At 49.5% G+C, this 17,145-nt stretch overlaps 1 protein-coding gene across 1 annotated transcript in view; it reads right to left on the reverse strand.

Moving 5' to 3' along the window:
• Positions 1–17,145, reverse strand: part of CCDC62 (coiled-coil domain containing 62) — a 148,879-nt gene that overhangs the window by 115,849 nt on the left and 15,885 nt on the right. The window contains exon 2 of the mRNA XM_063964567.1: positions 3,922–3,992. Coding sequence (XP_063820637.1) covers positions 3,922–3,954 — 33 coding nt within the window. The 5' untranslated portion in view covers positions 3,955–3,992. The remainder of the gene's footprint in view (positions 1–3,921; positions 3,993–17,145) is intronic.

A 17,145-nucleotide genomic window follows, 5' to 3' on the forward strand; every position in this document is an offset into this window, starting at 1 on the left:
GGACACCAGGTCCGATAGACCTACCCCAAATAACTCCTCCCCTTTATAAGGCAATACTTCCATATGCCTTTTGGAATCAGCATCACCTGACCACTGCCGCGTCCATAACCCTCTTCTGGCAGATATGGACAGCGCACTTACTCTTGATGCCAGTCGGCAAATATCCCTCTGTGCATCACGCATATATAAAAATGCATCTTTTAAATGCTCTATAGTCAGTAATATACTGTCCCTATCCAGGGTATCAATATTTTCAGTCAGGGAATCCGACCAAGCCACCCCAGCACTGCACATCCAGGCTGAGGCGATTGCTGGTCGCAGTATAACACCCGTGTGAGTGTATATACATTTTAGGATATTCTCCTGCTTTCTGTCAGCAGGTTCCTTAAGGGCGGCCGTATCAGGAGACGGTAGTGCCACCTGTTTAGACAAGCGTGTGAGCGCTTTATCCACCCTAGGGGGTGTTTCCCAACGTGCCCTATCCTCTGGCGGGAAGGGGTATGATGCCAATAACTTTTTAGGAATTATCAGTTTTTTATCGGGAGAAACCCACGCTTCATCACACACTTCATTTAATTCCTCAGATGCAGGAAAAACTACAGGTAGTTTTTTCTCACCAAACATAATACCCTTTTTAGTGGTACTTGTACTATCAGAAATGTGTAAAACATTTTTCATTGCCTCAATCATGTAACGTGTGGCCCTACTGGAAGTCACATTCGTCTCTTCATCGTCGACACTGGAGTCAGTATCCGTGTCGGCGTCTGTATCTGCCATCTGAGGTAGCGGGTGTTTTAGAGCCCCTGATGGTCTTTGAGACGCCTGGACAGGCACAAGCTGAGTAGCCGGCTGTCTCATGTCATCAACCATCTTTTGTAAAGAGCTGACACTTTCACGTAATTCCTTCCATAAGCCCATCCACTCAGGTGTCGACTCCCTAGGGGGTGACATCTCCATTACAGGCAATTGCTCCGCCTCCACATCATTTTCCTCCTCATACATGTCGACACAGTCGTACCGACACACAGCACACACACAGGGAATGCTCTGATAGAGGACAGGACCCCAATAGCCCTTTGGGGAGACAGAGGGAGAGTATGCCAGCACACACCAGAGCGCTATATATATGTTGGGATAACACTATACAGAGTGTTTTTCCCCTTATAGCTGCTGTTTATATTATACTGCGCCTAATTAGTGCCCCCCCCCCCCTCTTGTTTTACCCTTTTCTGTAGTGCAGGACTGCAGGGGAGAGTCAGGGAGACGTCCTTCCAGCGGAGCCGTGAGGGAAAATGGCGCCAGTGTGCTGAGGAGATAGGCTCCGCCCCCTTCTCGGCGGACTTTTCTCCCGCTTTTTTCAGGAATCTGGCAGGGGTTAATATACATCCATATAGCCCTGGGGGTTATATGTGATGTATTCTAGCCAGCCAAGGTGCTTATATTGCTGCTCAGGGCGCCCCCCCCCCCCCAGCGCCCTGCACCCATCAGTGACCGGAGCGTGTGGTGTGCATGAGGAGCAATGGCGCACAGCTGCAGTGCTGTGCGCTACCTTGGTGAAGACTGATGTCTTCTGCCGCCGATTTTCCTGACTTCTTCTTGCTTCTGGCTCTGTAAGGGGGCCGGCGGCGCGGCTCTGGGACCGGACTCCGAGGCTGGGCCTGTGTTCGGTCCCTCTGGAGCTAATGGTGTCCAGTAGCCTAAGAAGCCCAAGCTGGCTGCAAGCAGGCAGGTTTGCTTCTTCTCCCCTTAGTCCCTCGATGCAGTGAGCCTGTTGCCAGCAGGTCTCACTGAAAATAAAAAACCTAAAACTAACTTTTCCTAAGAAGCTCAGGAGAGCCCCCTAGATTGCACCCAGCTCGGTCGGGCACAAAAATCTAACTGAGGCTTGGAGGAGGGTCATAGGGGGAGGAGCCAGTGCACACCAGGTAGTCCTAAAGCTTTTCTTTTGTGCCCAGTCTCCTGCGGAGCCGCTATTCCCCATGGTCCTTACGGAGTTCCCAGCATCCACTAGGACGTCAGAGAAAATTTCTTTTTTATTTTAGTGGATATTGTAATTTTGATTCAAGAACATACAAACACTAGGCTGCAAATGGGGATACAGTACAAACCTGGAAGAGAATGCTGATCTTATAGAATAATTAACCTACTATAAGTGTTCTGTGCCCCACAGACGTTGGGGTAGGTCCTAATGGCAACTGTGGTGGCATGGCAATGCAAATATCATCAAAACGCGCTCTGCTGTAAAATGCAGAGCCGTAACTAGACATTTTGGTGCCCTGTGCCAGAAAGAGAATTGGTGCCCACCCCATACTTAAAATCGGGACAGCGCGCCCAAAAAATGTAGGGGTGTAGCTTCATGGGGAAGGGGCATGGTCACAAAATAAGAATTCATATTACATTGCACAGTAGTCTCCATTATTCAAATTATTCCACACAGTAGTGCCACTTATACCCCTTTCAAACTGACAAAAATTTCCCGGGTTATTGCACATGAACGCGCATCAACCCGGGAATTTTCCTCAGTGTGAAAGGGTCCTGTAAGAATATCCCGGGACGAGCGTCCTGGCATTTCATCCCAGGTCTCGATCAGGGTTGAATCCGGGATTGTCCTGGGATGCGGTGCAATGTGTCAAGGCGACCCGACACCCATTCTCTGCATAGGAGGCGGCGGTGCTTGGAGATGATTATCTCCAAGCACAGCCTCCGGTAGAGTCAGCGGTGACGTCACCAACCCGGCAATATGCCGGGTCGAGCCGTAAGTCTGAAGGGGTCTCAAGCCGGGTCGCACCTGGGAAGCACCCGTATACACATTCCCGATGCGACCTGGCTACTGTCAGTCTGAAAGGGGTATTATACACATTACACCAGGTAGAGCTCCTTATACACATTACTCCAGACAGAGCCATCTTTTTACACATTATGGCAGGCAGAGTCCCCCTTTTACACATTACACCATGGAGAGTCCCCTTTTTACACATTACGGCTGCAGAATCCCCTTTTTGACACATTACAGTCCCCTTTTTACACATTTCGGCAGCAGAGTCCCCCTTTTTATACATTACAGTCCCCTTTTTACACATTGCTGCAGCAGAGTCCCCCTTTTTATACATTACGGCAGACAGCTTCTCTTTTACACATTACAGCAGGCAGAGCTCCCCTTTTACACATTACGGCAGGCAGAGTCCGCTTTTTACACATTACGGCAGGCAGAATCCGCTTTTTACAGATTACGTAGGCAGAGTCCACCTTTATACACATTACGTCAGCAGTGTCATTTTACAAAGAGGGAGAGAAAGGGAGGGGGAGTGAGAGAGAGAAAGTTATACTTACTTTTGACCAGCCAGCAATCCTCTCTTTCTTCCCACCCTACGCTGCGGCTCTTCACAGTGCAGTCATCTCTCCCAGAACACAGGGGGTGGGAGAGGAGGGGGAGCTGCAGCGCTGCATGGCTACCTATGTGAGAAGAGGTAGCCGGGCAATGCACTGCAGCTGAGCTGTGACAGCGGGCAGATGGCCTGGTGGACGCCACAGTACGGCGACGGCGCGGCCAGGCGGGTATTACTAATGGTCCTGCGCCCACAGTGCACATACGCTGTGTGCCAAGCACCACCAGCACACCACTAGTTACGGCCCTGGTAAAATGCAACAATTTGCTGCAGGAGGTGTAGCCATGATAATGCAATTGTCTTTATAACAGCTCTGTACACTTCACTGCAGAAGTGGATGCGACGCAGGAAGTTTATCGGTCTACTCTTCCAGGATCCCTAGAGAACGCTCTAAAATTACTGAGTCTCCTGGACATCCCTGGGGGAAAGGCAAGTATGCCATATTCACCATGTAATATGGCATTGAATTCAGTAGGGTTATTTCCAATTTAAACAAACACATATGCCAAATATTCCCACATACATATTTCTGTACCTTAGGTGAGGCAAGCGAATTTGAGGCGTTCATGTGGACGGAATAGCAACTTCTTCAGACAATGGTAAACACTGAGAATTTTAATAAAATATTTATAATTAAAAGCTTGGCAAGTAACACATTCATTATCAAAATCACATAAAAAAAACAGTATTGATAAATATGGTGCTTCTAAATAAATATAAAAATAAGGAAAGTCTGTAATATATTCCCATATTTCCTGATATGATGTTATTAAACAGATTCCTCCTTTCAGATATTCTTCTTTAAATTAATTTTCTGCTGAGACAATTCCAATATACCAGCAGACTTCTCCTTTCAGAGATGTATTTATATGTATGAAGACGAGAGAAAACAAGGAACATTAACTGTCCTCGCATAACACGATTATTGCTAAAAACACATATAACAATTAACGGTATCCATAGCAAGCTGATTTTAAACACTTTGTTACACACTGCATTATATAAAGTAACATGATTTCTCCAGTCTCTTATTATATACTTGTACCATAGAAACATAGAATTTGACGGCAGATAAGAACCACTTGGCCCATCTAGTCTGCCCCTTTTTTTTTTTTTTAACCTTATTTGATCCTTATTTCTTTGTAAGGATATCCTTATGTCTATCCCATGCATGTTTAAATTGCTCTGCGGTCTTATCCTCTACAACCTCTGATGGGAGGCTATTCCACTAGTCCACTACCCTTTCTGTGAAATAATTTTTCCGCAAATTTCCCCTGAACCTCCCCCCCTCCAGCCTCAGTGCATGTCCTCGTGTCCTACTGCTTCTCTTCATTTGGAGAATGTTTCCCTCCTGGACTTTCTTAAAACCCTTGATATATTTTATTAAGTTTCTATCATGTCCCCCCTTTCCCTTCTCTGCCCCAAACTATACATATTGAGATTTTTTAGTCTTTCTGTGTATGTTATGTGATGTAGGCCATCCACCATTTTAGTTGCCCTTCTTTGTACAGTCTCTAATGTATTAATATCCTTTTGAAGATATTCCCTCCAGCATTGAACACAGTATTCTAGATGAGGCCGTACCAATGACCTATACAGTGGCATTATTACTTCTTTCTTTCTGCTGCTTATTCCTCTCCCAATGCAGCCAAGCATCTGACTAGCATTTCTCATTGCTTTGTTACTTTGCTTACCTGCCTTTAAGTCACCTGAAATAGTGACTCCTATATCCCTTTTCTCCTCAGTAGTTTCTAGTATATGCCATTAACACTATATTTAGCCTTTGGATTTTTGAGACCCAAGTGCATGATTTTGCATTTTTTGGCATTAAACTGTAATTGCCACACTCTTGACCATTCCTCTAGTCTTCCTAGATCTTCAATCATTAGTTTTACCCCACCTGGTGTGCCTACCCTGTTGCATACCTTTGTGTCATCTGCAAAAAGACATATACTCCCTTTAATGCCATTTGCAATGTCACCAGTTCCCCCACTCTCCGGCCACAGTGTCTCCTGGGGGCTCACTCCCAGTCTCCCATGACCACATTGCCCTGCAGCCACGAGCTCCATAGTGTTTGAATGAGGCAGGGGTGAATGCGGGCAGCCGGAGGAAGCAGGACTCCAGCCTGAAAGAATCAGCCCCGCCGAGTCTATAGCAGCAGCATCAGGTGCCCCCAGGTCAGAGTAGGACAGCAGCTGCCAGCAACAGTGACTCCAGTCAGACACATCTGTCTGTCACCACGGTTTTGTCACTAATACCAATCTCTCCCGTGCCCTCTGTTCTGGCATGGCCCTGTCACCCCTGTCCTGGCCCTGTCTGTCCCCCCTGCCATCCCTGCCCTGGCCACGTCACCCCTGTCCTGGCCACATAATTTCTGTCCTGGTCCTGTCACCCCTGCCATCCTTGTCCTGGCCACGTCACCCCTGTCCTGGCAACATAATTTTTGTCTTGGTCCTGTCATCCCTATCCTGTCCCTGTCATGGTCCTGTTATTTCTGTCCTGGTCCTATCGCCTCTATCCTGGCCCCGTCACCCCTATCGCCCATCTCTCCTGCCCTCACCACGTCATCCCTGTTCTTTCCTGTCTTGTCACTCTGTCCTGGCCCCACTGTACTGTCCCTGTCAACTCAGCACTGGCCTTGTCACCCCTGACCTGGCCCAGTTCCTCCTGGTCGTGTCACCTTTATCCTAGCCCCTCTGTCCTGGTCCTGTCCCCATTGTCCTTATTCTGTCCTTTTCACCCTTTCCCTGGCCCTGTCACTTTTATTCTGTGTCTTTAACTTTTGTCCAGTCCCCTCTGTCCTTTCCCTGTCACCTCTGTACTGTGGACAGGACCAGAGTAAGGCTTGTGGGGGGCCCCCACTAATAAAATTGATTGGACACACGCACACATTTACACGTTACTGGAGAAGGAAGCAGCCAGGGTTACAAAGTGTCGTCTGTTGCGATAGCATTACATGCAAACGGTGCGACATGCATGGTGTACGGGCAGCAATAACTGGGATAGGGGTCTAAGGGCTGCAGCTGTTAAGAGTGGAGGAGGTAACACCGCCATTCCCTGTCTTTCTGTATCCCCGCTTCCTCTCAGGTATGGGGCCCCCGGAACTGTGCTGGATCAGAGGCGGAACTAGCGCTTGTGCTGGGGGGCACCAAGCAATATCTTGCCTAGGGCATCAAATTGGCAAGGGCCGGCTCCGCTAGTATCCAATCCCAAGCTTTCAAGTTTATTCAGCTGTCTGCGACGTGGAACAGTGTCAAAAGCCTTACTAAAGTCTAGATATGCTATATCCATGTTGTTGTAGAAAATAAGATTTTAAACCTACCGGTAAATCTTTTTCTCCTAGTCCGTAGAGGATGCTGGGGACTCCGGGGTGGTCTTCTGTTTGCCGGCGGTCGGGCTCCCGGCGCTCAGTATACCGGCGCCGGGAGCCCGACAGCCGGCATACCGACAATTATTTTCACTCGTGGGGGTCCACGACCCCCATAGAGGGAGAATAAAATAGTGTGGCGCGCGTAGCGCGCCACCGTGCCCGTAGCGTGGCGAGCGCAGCGAGCCCGCAAGGGGCTCATTTGCGCTCGCCAAGCTGTCGGTAAGCCGGCGGTCGGGCTCCCGGCGCCGGGATGCTGGTCGCCGGGAGCCCGACCGCCGGCCAGCCGTAGTGAACCCGGACTCCGTAAGGACCATGGGGATAGACGGGCTCCGCAGGAGACATGGGTACTATAAAGAACTTTAGATATGGGTGTGCACTGGCTCCTCCCTCTATGCCCCTCCTCCAGACCTCAGTTAGAGAAACTGTGCCCAGAGGAGACGGACAGTACGAGGAAAGGATTTTTGTTAATCTAAGGGCGAGATTCATACCAGCCACACCAATCACACCGTAAAACTTGGAAATATGAACCAGTCAACAGTATGAAACAAAACAGTATCAGCCCGAGACTGATCAAACTGTAACATAACCCTTATGTAAGCAATAACTATATACAAGTCATGCAGAATGTAGTCCGCACTGGGACGGGCGCCCAGCATCCTCTATGGACTAGGAGAAAAAGATTTACCGGTAGGTTTAAAATCTTATTTTCTCTTACGTTCTAGAGGATGCTGGGGACTCCGTAAGGACCATGGGGATTATACCAAAGCTCCAAAAGGGGCGGGAGAGTGCGGATGACTCTGCAGCACCGATTGAGCAAACAAGAGGTCCTCATCAGCCAGGGTATCAAACTTGTAGAACTTTGCAAAGGTGTTTGAACCCGACCAAGTCGCTGCTCGGCAAAGCTGTAATGCCGAGACCCCTCGGGCAGCCGCCCAAGAAGAGCCCACCTTCCTAGTGGAATGGGCCTTTACCGAATTTGGTACCGGCAATCCAGCCGTAGATTGAGCCTGCTGAATCGTGTTACAGATCCAGCGAGCAATAGTCTGCTTAGAAGCAGGAGCGCCAACTTTGTTGGCTGCATACAGGACAAGCAGTGCCTCTGTTTTCCTCACCCTAGCCGTCCTGGCTACATAAATTTTCAATGCTCTGACCACATCAAGGGACTCGGAATCCTCCCAGTCCCGCGTAGCCACAGGCACCACAATAGGTTGGTTCATATGAAAAGATGAAACCACCTTGGGCAAAAATTGAGGACGAGTCCGCAACTCTGCTCTATCCACATGGAAAACCAGATAGGGGTTTTTGTGAGATAAAGCCGCCAATTCTGACACCCGCCTTGCCGATGCCAAGGCCAACAACATGACCACTTTCCAAGTGAGATACTTAAATTCCACCGTTTTCAGAGGTTCAAACCAGTGAGACTTAAGGAAACGTAACACCACGTTAAGGTCCCAGGGTGCCACTGGAGGCACAAAAGGAGGCTGGATATGCAGCACTCCCTTCACAAAAGTCTGTACTTCCGGAAGAGAAGCCAATTCCTTCTGAAAGAAAATGGATAGGGCCGAAATCTGAACCTTAATGGAGCCTAACTTTAGGCCCAAATTCACTCCAGTCTGTAGGAAGTGAAGGAAACGGCCCAGATGGAATTCCTCCGGAGGAGCATTCCTAGACTCACACCAAGAAACATACTTCCTCCAAATACGGTGATAATTTTTTGCTGTCACGTCCTTCCTAGCCTTTATCAGAGTAGTAATAACTTCATCCGGAATGCCCTTTTCCGCTAGGATCCGGCGTTCAACCGCCATGCCGTCAAACGCAGCCGCGGTAATTCTTGGAACAGACAGGGCCCCTGTCGCAACAGGTCCTCTCTGAGAGGAAGAAGCCACGGATCTTCTGTGAGCATTTCCTGCAGATCCGGATACCAGGCCCTTCGAGGCCAATCTGGAACAATGAGAATTGTCTGTACTCCTCTTCGTCTTATGACTCTCAATATCTTGGAGATAAGAGGAAGAGGAGGAAACACATAGACCGACTGGAACACCCACGGTGTCACCAGGGCGTCCACTGCTACCGCCTGAGGGTCCCTCGACCTGGCGCAAAACCTCGGTAGCTTTTTGTTGAGGCGTGACGCCATCATGTCTATCTGAGGCAGTCCCCACTGACTTGCAATCTCTGCGAAGACTTCCTGATGAAGTCCCCATTCTCCTGGATGTAGATCGTGTCTGCTGAGGAAGTCTGCTTCCCAGTTGTCCACTCCCGGAATGAAGACTGCTGTCAGAGCGCTTACATGATTTTCCGCCCAGCGAAGAATCCTGGTGGCTTCTGCCATTGCCACCCTGCTCTTTATTCCGCCTTGGCGGTTTACATGAGCCACTGCAGTGATGTTGTCTGACTGAATCAGAACCTGTAGGTCGCGAAGGAAAGACTCCGCTTGACGAAGGCCGTTGCATATGGCCCTCAATTCCAGTACGTTGATGTGAAGACAAGCCTCCTGGCTCGACCAGAGACCCTGGAAGCTTCTTCCCTGTGTCACTGCTCCCCAACCTCGGAGGCTCGCATCCGTGGTTACCAAAACAAAGTCCTGAATGCCGAACCTGCGACCCTCCAGAAGGTGAGCACTCTGCAGCCACCACAGGAGAGATACCCTGGCCTTGGCGGACAGGGTGATCATCTGATGAATCTGTAGATGAGACCCAGACCATTTGTGCAGAAGGTCCCATTGGAACGTTCTCGCATGGAACCTGCCGAATGGAATGGCCTCGTAAGTCGCAACCATCTTTCCCAGAACTCGAGTGCAGTGGTGCACCGACACCCTTTTTGGCTTCAATAGTTCCTTGACCAAAGACACGAGTTCTTGGGCCTTTTCCGTCGGAAGATAAACCCTTTTCTGGTCCGTATCCAGAACCATGCCTAAGAAAGGCAAGCGAGTCGTTGGAACCAACTGTGACTTTGGGATATTGAGAATCCAGCCGTGCTGTTGCAACACCCTCAGGGAGATGAATACGCTGTTCAGCAACTGTTCTCTCGATCTCGCTTTTATTAGGAGATCGTCCAAGTACGGGATAATTGTGACACCCTGCTTGCGCAGGAGCACCATCATTTCCGCCATTACCTTTGTGAAAATTCTTGGGGCCGTGGAAAGCCCAAACGGCAATGTCTGAAATTGGTAATGACAATCCTGTACTGCAAATCTCAGGAACGCTTGATGAGGGGGATATATGGGGACATGAAGGTATGCATCCTTTATGTCCAGGGACACCATATAATCTCCCCCTTCCAGGCTGGCTATGACCGCTCTGAGCGACTCCATCTTGAACTTGAACCTTTTTAAGTAAAGGTTTAAGGATTTTAAATTCAAAATGGGCCTGACCGAACCGTCCGGTTTCGGGACTACAAACAGGGTTGAATAATACACCATCCCCTGCTGAAAGCAGGGGGACTTTGACCACCACTTGCTGAAGACACAAATTTTGAATTGCATTTAACACTATCTCCCTCTCTAGGGGAGAAGTCGGTAGAGCCGATTTGAAAAACCGGCGAAGGGGCACCTCTTCGAATTCCAGCTTGTAACCCTGGGAAACAATTTCTATTGCCCAGGGATCCACCTGTGAGTGAACCCAGACGTGGCTGAAAAGTCGAAGATGTGCCCCCACTGGTGCGGACTCCCTCAGTGGAGCCCCAGCGTCATGCGGTGGATTTTGTAGAGGCCGGGGAGGACTTCTGCTCCTGGGAACTAGCTGTGGTTGGCAGCTTTTTCCCTTTTCCCTTACCTCTGGCAAGAAAGGAAGATCCCCGTACTCTCTTGGGTTTATGCGACCGAAAGGACTGCATCTGATAATGTGGTGCTTTCTTAGGCTGTGAGGAAACATAAGGCAAAAAAGATGATTTACCTGCCGTAGCCGTGGAAACAAGGTCCGTGAGACCTTCCCCAAACAATTCCTCACCCTTGTAAGGTAAAACCTCCATATGCCTCTTCGAGTCGGCATCGCCCGTCCATTGTCGGGTCCATAAGGCTCGTCTAGCCAAAATTGCCATAGCGTTGGCTCTGGAACTCAGTAGGCCAATGTCTCACTGAGCATCTCTCATATACAGGACAGCATCTTTAATATGACCCAGGGTCAATAAAATGGTTTCCTTATCCAGCGTATCTATATCAGCAGATAAGGTATCTGTCCACGCTGCTACAGCGCTACAAACCCACGCCGACGCTATTGCCGGTCTGAGTAGGGTACCAGTATGTGTGTAAATAGACTTCAAGGTAGTCTCCTGCCTGCGATCAGCAGGATCCTTGAGGGTTGCCGTATCTTGAGATGGCAGCACTACCTTTTTGGATAAGCGAGTCAACGCCTTATCCACCCTCGGGGAGGATTCCCATCGTATCCTGTCCTTAGTCGGGAACGGATACGCCATAAGAATCCTTTTGGGAATCTGCAGCTTTTTGTCTGGAGATTCCCAAGCCTTTTCAAACATTTCGTTCAGCTCGTGAGATGGTGGAAAAGTTACCTCAGGTTTCTTTTCCTTACACATGCGCACCCTCGTGTCAGGGACAGAGGGGTCATCTGTGATATGCAACACCTCTTTTATTGCAATGATCATATAATGAATACTTTTAGCCAATTTTGGCTGCAACTTTGCATCATCATAGTCGACACTGGAGTCAGAGTCCGTGTCGGTATCAGTGTCAACTATTTGCGATAGTGGGCGCTTTTGAGACCCAGAAGGTCCCTGCGACATAGTGAGAGGCAGGGTTTGACACTCCCTGGACTCAGCTTTGTCCAACCTTTTGTGTAATAAATTTACATTTGCATTTAACACATTCCACATATCCAGCCAGTCAGGTGTCGGCGTTGCCGACGGAGACACCACACACATTTGCTCCACCTCCTCCCTAGAAGAGCCTTCCGCTTCAGACATGTCGACACACGCGTACCGACACACCACTCACACACACAGGGAATTCTGTATCTGGAGACAGTTCCCCCACAAGGCCCTTTGGAGAGACAGAGAGAGAGTATGCCAGCACACACCCAGCGCCAATGACCCAGGGAATAAAATTACCCAGATAGCGCTTTTAATATTACATTGCGCCAAATTATGTGCCCCGCCCCCTTCTTTTAAACCCTCTGTCACTGTGTTCAGCAGGGGAGAGTCCGGGGAGCCAGCTTCTCAGCGGTGTACTGTGGAGAAAATGGCGCTGGTGAGTGCTGAGGAACAAGCTCCGCCCCCCCAGTGGCGGGCTTCGGTCCCGCTCGAATGTTTAAAAAAACTGGCGGGGGTTCTCTATATATGCTGTAGAGCCCATATATGCCCTTATTTTGCCAGATTGGAGGTTTAATTGCTGCCCAGGGCGCCCCCCCCTGCACTCTGCACCCTTAGGGCTGTAACACACACTCCGGTTTTTCCCGGATGGCAAAAAGCCGGACAAACTTTGTCCGGCTTTTTGCCATCCGGGAGAAACCGGCAGTGTCTGTCACACAGGACGGCTTTGAGCCGTGTGTGATGCTGTGCGCATGCGCAGCATCAGACACGGCTTCAGAAAAAACCGTTGTGTGTGAAAGCTCCCCTTCACACACATGGTTTACTGGCTCCAAAGACGGCCCGGCGGCCGCCGGACCTTCCAGTGGTGAGACCCGGCTGCAACCCGGCAGCCGGGCCGAGGCCGTGCAGTGTGAAGGGACCCTAGCCCTCACACTGTTAACTACAATGCCGGCACGGGAAAAAGCCGTCCGGCTTTTTCCCGGCCGGCAAAAGCCGGGTAGTGTGTTTCAGCACTTACAGTGCCTGCCGTGTGTGTGTTGTGTGGGAGCAATGGCGCGCAGCGTTACCACTGTGCGTTACCTCAGTGAAGATCTGAAGTCTTCTTTCTTCTTATACTCACCCGGCTTCTATCTTCCGGCTCTGTGAGGAGGACGGCGGCGCGGCTCCGGGACGTACAGCTAGGAGAGACCTGCGTCCCGACTCCCTCTGGAGCTAATGGTGTCCAGTAGCCTAAGAAGAAGAGCCTAGCAGTTAAGTAGGTCTGCTTCTCTCCCCTCAGTCCTTCGATGCAGGGAGTCTGTTGCCAGCAGGCTCCCTGAAAATAAAAAACCTAACAAAAGTACTTTCTTTCAGGAAACTCAGGAGAGCTCCCTGTAATGCACCCAGTGTCCTCTGGGCACAGTATCAAACTGAGGTCTGGAGGAGGGGCATAGAGGGAGGAGCCAGTGCACACCCATATCTAAAGTTTCTTTCTTAAAGTGCCCAAGTCTCCTGCGGAGCCCGTCTATCCCCATGGTCCTTACGGAGTCCCCAGCATCCTCTAGGACGTAAGAGAAAAAGACAGTTATTATATACAGTATATACTTAGTATCACATGAACACCTTTCTCCAACTCTTTGAAAATATGCTCATACTGTCAGAATTTGAGGCAGTGTGCATAAGATTACTTACATCCGATGGTATGGGAGGGGGCAATAGCCAACTTCACTGCTTCCCGCACACCGCTCTCAGGGGTTAACAGTATGTACTAAGCCTTGGAGAGAGATAAAGTGCTAACCAATCTGCTCCTAACTGCCATGTGTTTAAAAAATTACAGCTATGAGGTGGTTGGCTGGTAATTTCTCTCTCTCTAAGGCTTAGTACATAGATCCCTGAGTCTTACCCGAGGTTATATCAAGCTGCACACTCCACGAACACAAGGTTCCTTGTTTTTTCTCTATGCATATAAAGACATCTCTGAAAGGAGAAGTCTGCTGGTATATTGGAATCGTCTCATAGGAAAATTAATTTAAAGAAGAAAACCTGGAAGGTGGAATCCATTCAACAACATTATATTAGGATTGCCCTGTTTTTTTGAGAAGCGTTATATCTTTAAAAGGAGAGAGGAAAATAAAAGCTTTTCTATGCCTGATGCTCACTAAGCTGTGGTGAGTAGATATTATGGGATGCAGTTTAAAATAAGAATTTACTCACCGGTAATTCTATTTCTCGTAGTCCGTAGTGGATGCTGGGAACTCCGTAAGGACCATGGGGAATAGCGGCTCCGCAGGAGACTGGGCACAACTAAGAAAGATTTAGGACTACCTGGTGTGCACTGGCTCCTCCCTCTATGCCCCTCCTCCAGACCTCAGTTAGGATACTGTGCCCGGAAGAGCTGACACAATAAGGATAGGATTTTGGAATCCCGGGTAAGACTCATACCAGCCACACCAATCACACCGTATAACTCGTGATACTATACCCAGTTAACAGTATGAAAAATAACTGAGCCTCTCAACAGATGGCTCTAAACAATAACCCTTTAGTTAGGCAATAACTATATACAAGTATTGCAGACAATCCGCACTTGGGATGGGCGCCCAGCATCCACTACGGACTACGAGAAATAGAATTACCGGTGAGTAAATTCTTATTTTCTCTGACGTCCTAGTGGATGCTGGGAACTCCGTAAGGACCATGGGGATTATACCAAAGCTCCCAAACGGGCGGGAGAGTGCGGATGACTCTGCAGCACCGAATGAGCAAAAGCAAGGTCCTCCTCAGCCAGGGTATCAAACTTGTAGAACTTAGCAAACGTGTTTGAGCCCGACCAAGTAGCAGCTCGGCAAAGTTGTAAAGCCGAGACCCCTCGGGCAGCCGCCCAAGAAGAGCCCACTTTCCTCGTGGAATGGGCTTTTACAGATTTAGGATGCGGCAGTCCAGCCGCAGAATGTGCAAGTTGAATCGTACTACAGATCCAGCGAGCAATAGACTGCTTTGAAGCAGGAGCACCCAGCTTGTTGGGCGCATACAGGATAAATAGCGAGTCAGTTTTCCTGACTCCAGCCGTCCTGAAAACATAAATTTTCAGGGCCCTGACTACGTCCAGCAACTTGGAATCCTCCAAGTCCTTAGTAGCCGCAGGCACCACAATAGGTTGGTTCAAATGAAAAGCAGATACCACCTTAGGAAGAAATTGGGGACGAGTCCTCAATTCTGCCCTATCCATATGGAAAATCAGATAAGGGCTTTTACATGACAAAGCCGCCAATTCTGACACACGCCTGGCCGAAGCCAAGGCCAACAGCATGACCACTTTCCACGTGAGATATTTTAGTTCCACGGTTTTAAGTGGCTCAAACCAATGTGACTTAAGGAAATCCAACACCACGTTGAGATCCCAAGGTGCCACTGGAGGCACAAAAGGGGGCTGAATATGCAGCACTCCTTTAACAAACGTCTGAACTTCAGGCAGTGAAGCCAGTTCTTTTTGGAAGAAAATCGACAGAGCCGAAATCTGGACCTTAATGGAACCTAATTTGAGGCCCATAGTCACCCCTGACTGTAGGAAGTGCAGAAATCGACCCAGCTGAAATTCCTCCGTTGGGGCCCTTCTGGCCTCACACCACGCAACATATTTTTGCCATATGCGGTGATAATGGTTTGCGGTCACCTCCTTCCTAGATTTAATCAGCGTAGGGATGACTTCCTCCGGAATGCCCTTTTCCTTCAGGATCCGGCGTTCAACCGCCATGCCGTCAAACGCAGCCGCGGTAATTCTTGGAACAGACAGGGCCCCTGTCGCAACAGGTCCTCTCTGAGAGGAAGAAGCCACGGATCTTCTGTGAGCATTTCCTGCAGATCCGGATACCAGGCCCTTCGAGGCCAATCTGGAACAATGAGAATTGTCTGTACTCCTCTTCGTCTTATGACTCTCAATATCTTGGAGATAAGAGGAAGAGGAGGAAACACATAGACCGACTGGAACACCCATGGTGTCACCAGGGCGTCCACTGCTACCGACTGAGGGTCCCTCGACCTGGCGCAAAACCTCGGTAGCTTTTTGTTGAGGCGTGACGCCATCATGTCTATCTGAGGCAGTCCCCACTGACTTGCAATCTCTGCGAAGACTTCCTGATGAAGTCCCCATTCTCCTGGATGTAGATTGTGTCTGCTGAGGAAGTCTGCTTCCCAGTTGTCCACTCCCGGAATGAAGACTGCTGTCAGAGCGCTTACATGATTTTCCGCCCAGCGAAGAATCCTGGTGGCTTCTGCCATTGCCACCCTGCTCTTTATTCCGCCTTGGCGGTTTACATGAGCCACTGCAGTGATGTTGTCTGACTGAATCAGAACCTGTAGGTCGCGAAGGAAAGACTCCGCTTGACGAAGGCCGTTGTATATGGCCCTCAATTCCAGTACGTTGATGTGAAGACAAGCCTCCTGGCTCGACCAGAGACCCTGGAAGCTTCTTCCCTGTGTCACTGCTCCCCAACCTCGGAGGCTCGCATCCGTGGTTACCAAAACAAAGTCCTGAATGCCGAACCTGCGACCCTCCAGAAGGTGAGCACTCTGCAGCCACCACAGGAGAGATACCCTGGCCTTGGCGGACAGGGTGATCATCTGATGAATCTGTAGATGAGACCCAGACCATTTGTCCAGAAGGTCCCATTGAAACGTTCTCGCATGGAACCTGCCGAATGGAATGGCCTCGTAAGTCGCAACCATCTTTCCCAGAACTCGAGTGCAGTGGTGCACCGACACCCTTTTTGGCTTCAATAGTTCCTTGACCAAAGACACGAGTTCTTGGGCCTTTTCCGTCGGAAGATAAACCCTTTTCTGGTCCGTATCCAGAACCATGCCTAAGAAAGGCAAGCGAGTCGTTGGAACCAACTGTGACTTCGGGATATTGAGAATCCAGCCGTGCTGTTGCAACACCCTCAGGGAGATGAATACGCTGTTCAGCAACTGTTCTCTCGATCTCGCTTTTATTAGGAGATCGTCCAAGTACGGGATAATTGTGACACCCTGCTTGCGCAGGAGCACCATCATTTCCGCCATTACCTTTGTGAAAATTCTTGGGGCCGTGGAAAGCCCAAACGGCAATGTCTGAAATTGGTAATGACAATCCTGTACTGCAAATCTCAGGAACGCTTGATGAGGGGGATATATGGGGACATGAAGGTATGCATCCTTTATGTCCAGGGACACCATATAATCTCCCCCTTCCAGGCTGGCTATGACCGCTCTGAGCGACTCCATCTTGAACTTGAACCTTTTTAAGTAAAGGTTTAAGGATTTTAAATTCAAAATGGGCCTGACCGAACCGTCCGGTTTCGGGACTACAAACAGGGTTGAATAATACACCATCCCCTGCTGAAAGCAGGGGGACTTTGACCACCACTTGCTGAAGACACAAATTTTGAATTGCATTTAACACTATCTCCCTCTCTAGGGGAGAAGTCGGTAGAGCCGATTTGAAAAACCGGCGAAGGGGCACCTCTTCGAATTCCAGCTTGTAACCCTGGGAAACAATTTCTATTGCCCAGGGATCCACCTGTGAGTGAACCCAGACGTGGCTGAAAAGTCGAAGATGTGCCCCCACTGGTGCGGACTCCCTCAGTGGAGCCCCAGCGTCATGCGGTGGATTTTGTA

The sequence above is a fragment of the Pseudophryne corroboree genome, chromosome 1 (genome assembly GCF_028390025.1).
Source record: "Pseudophryne corroboree isolate aPseCor3 chromosome 1, aPseCor3.hap2, whole genome shotgun sequence".
Lineage (NCBI taxonomy): Eukaryota > Metazoa > Chordata > Amphibia > Anura > Myobatrachidae > Pseudophryne > Pseudophryne corroboree.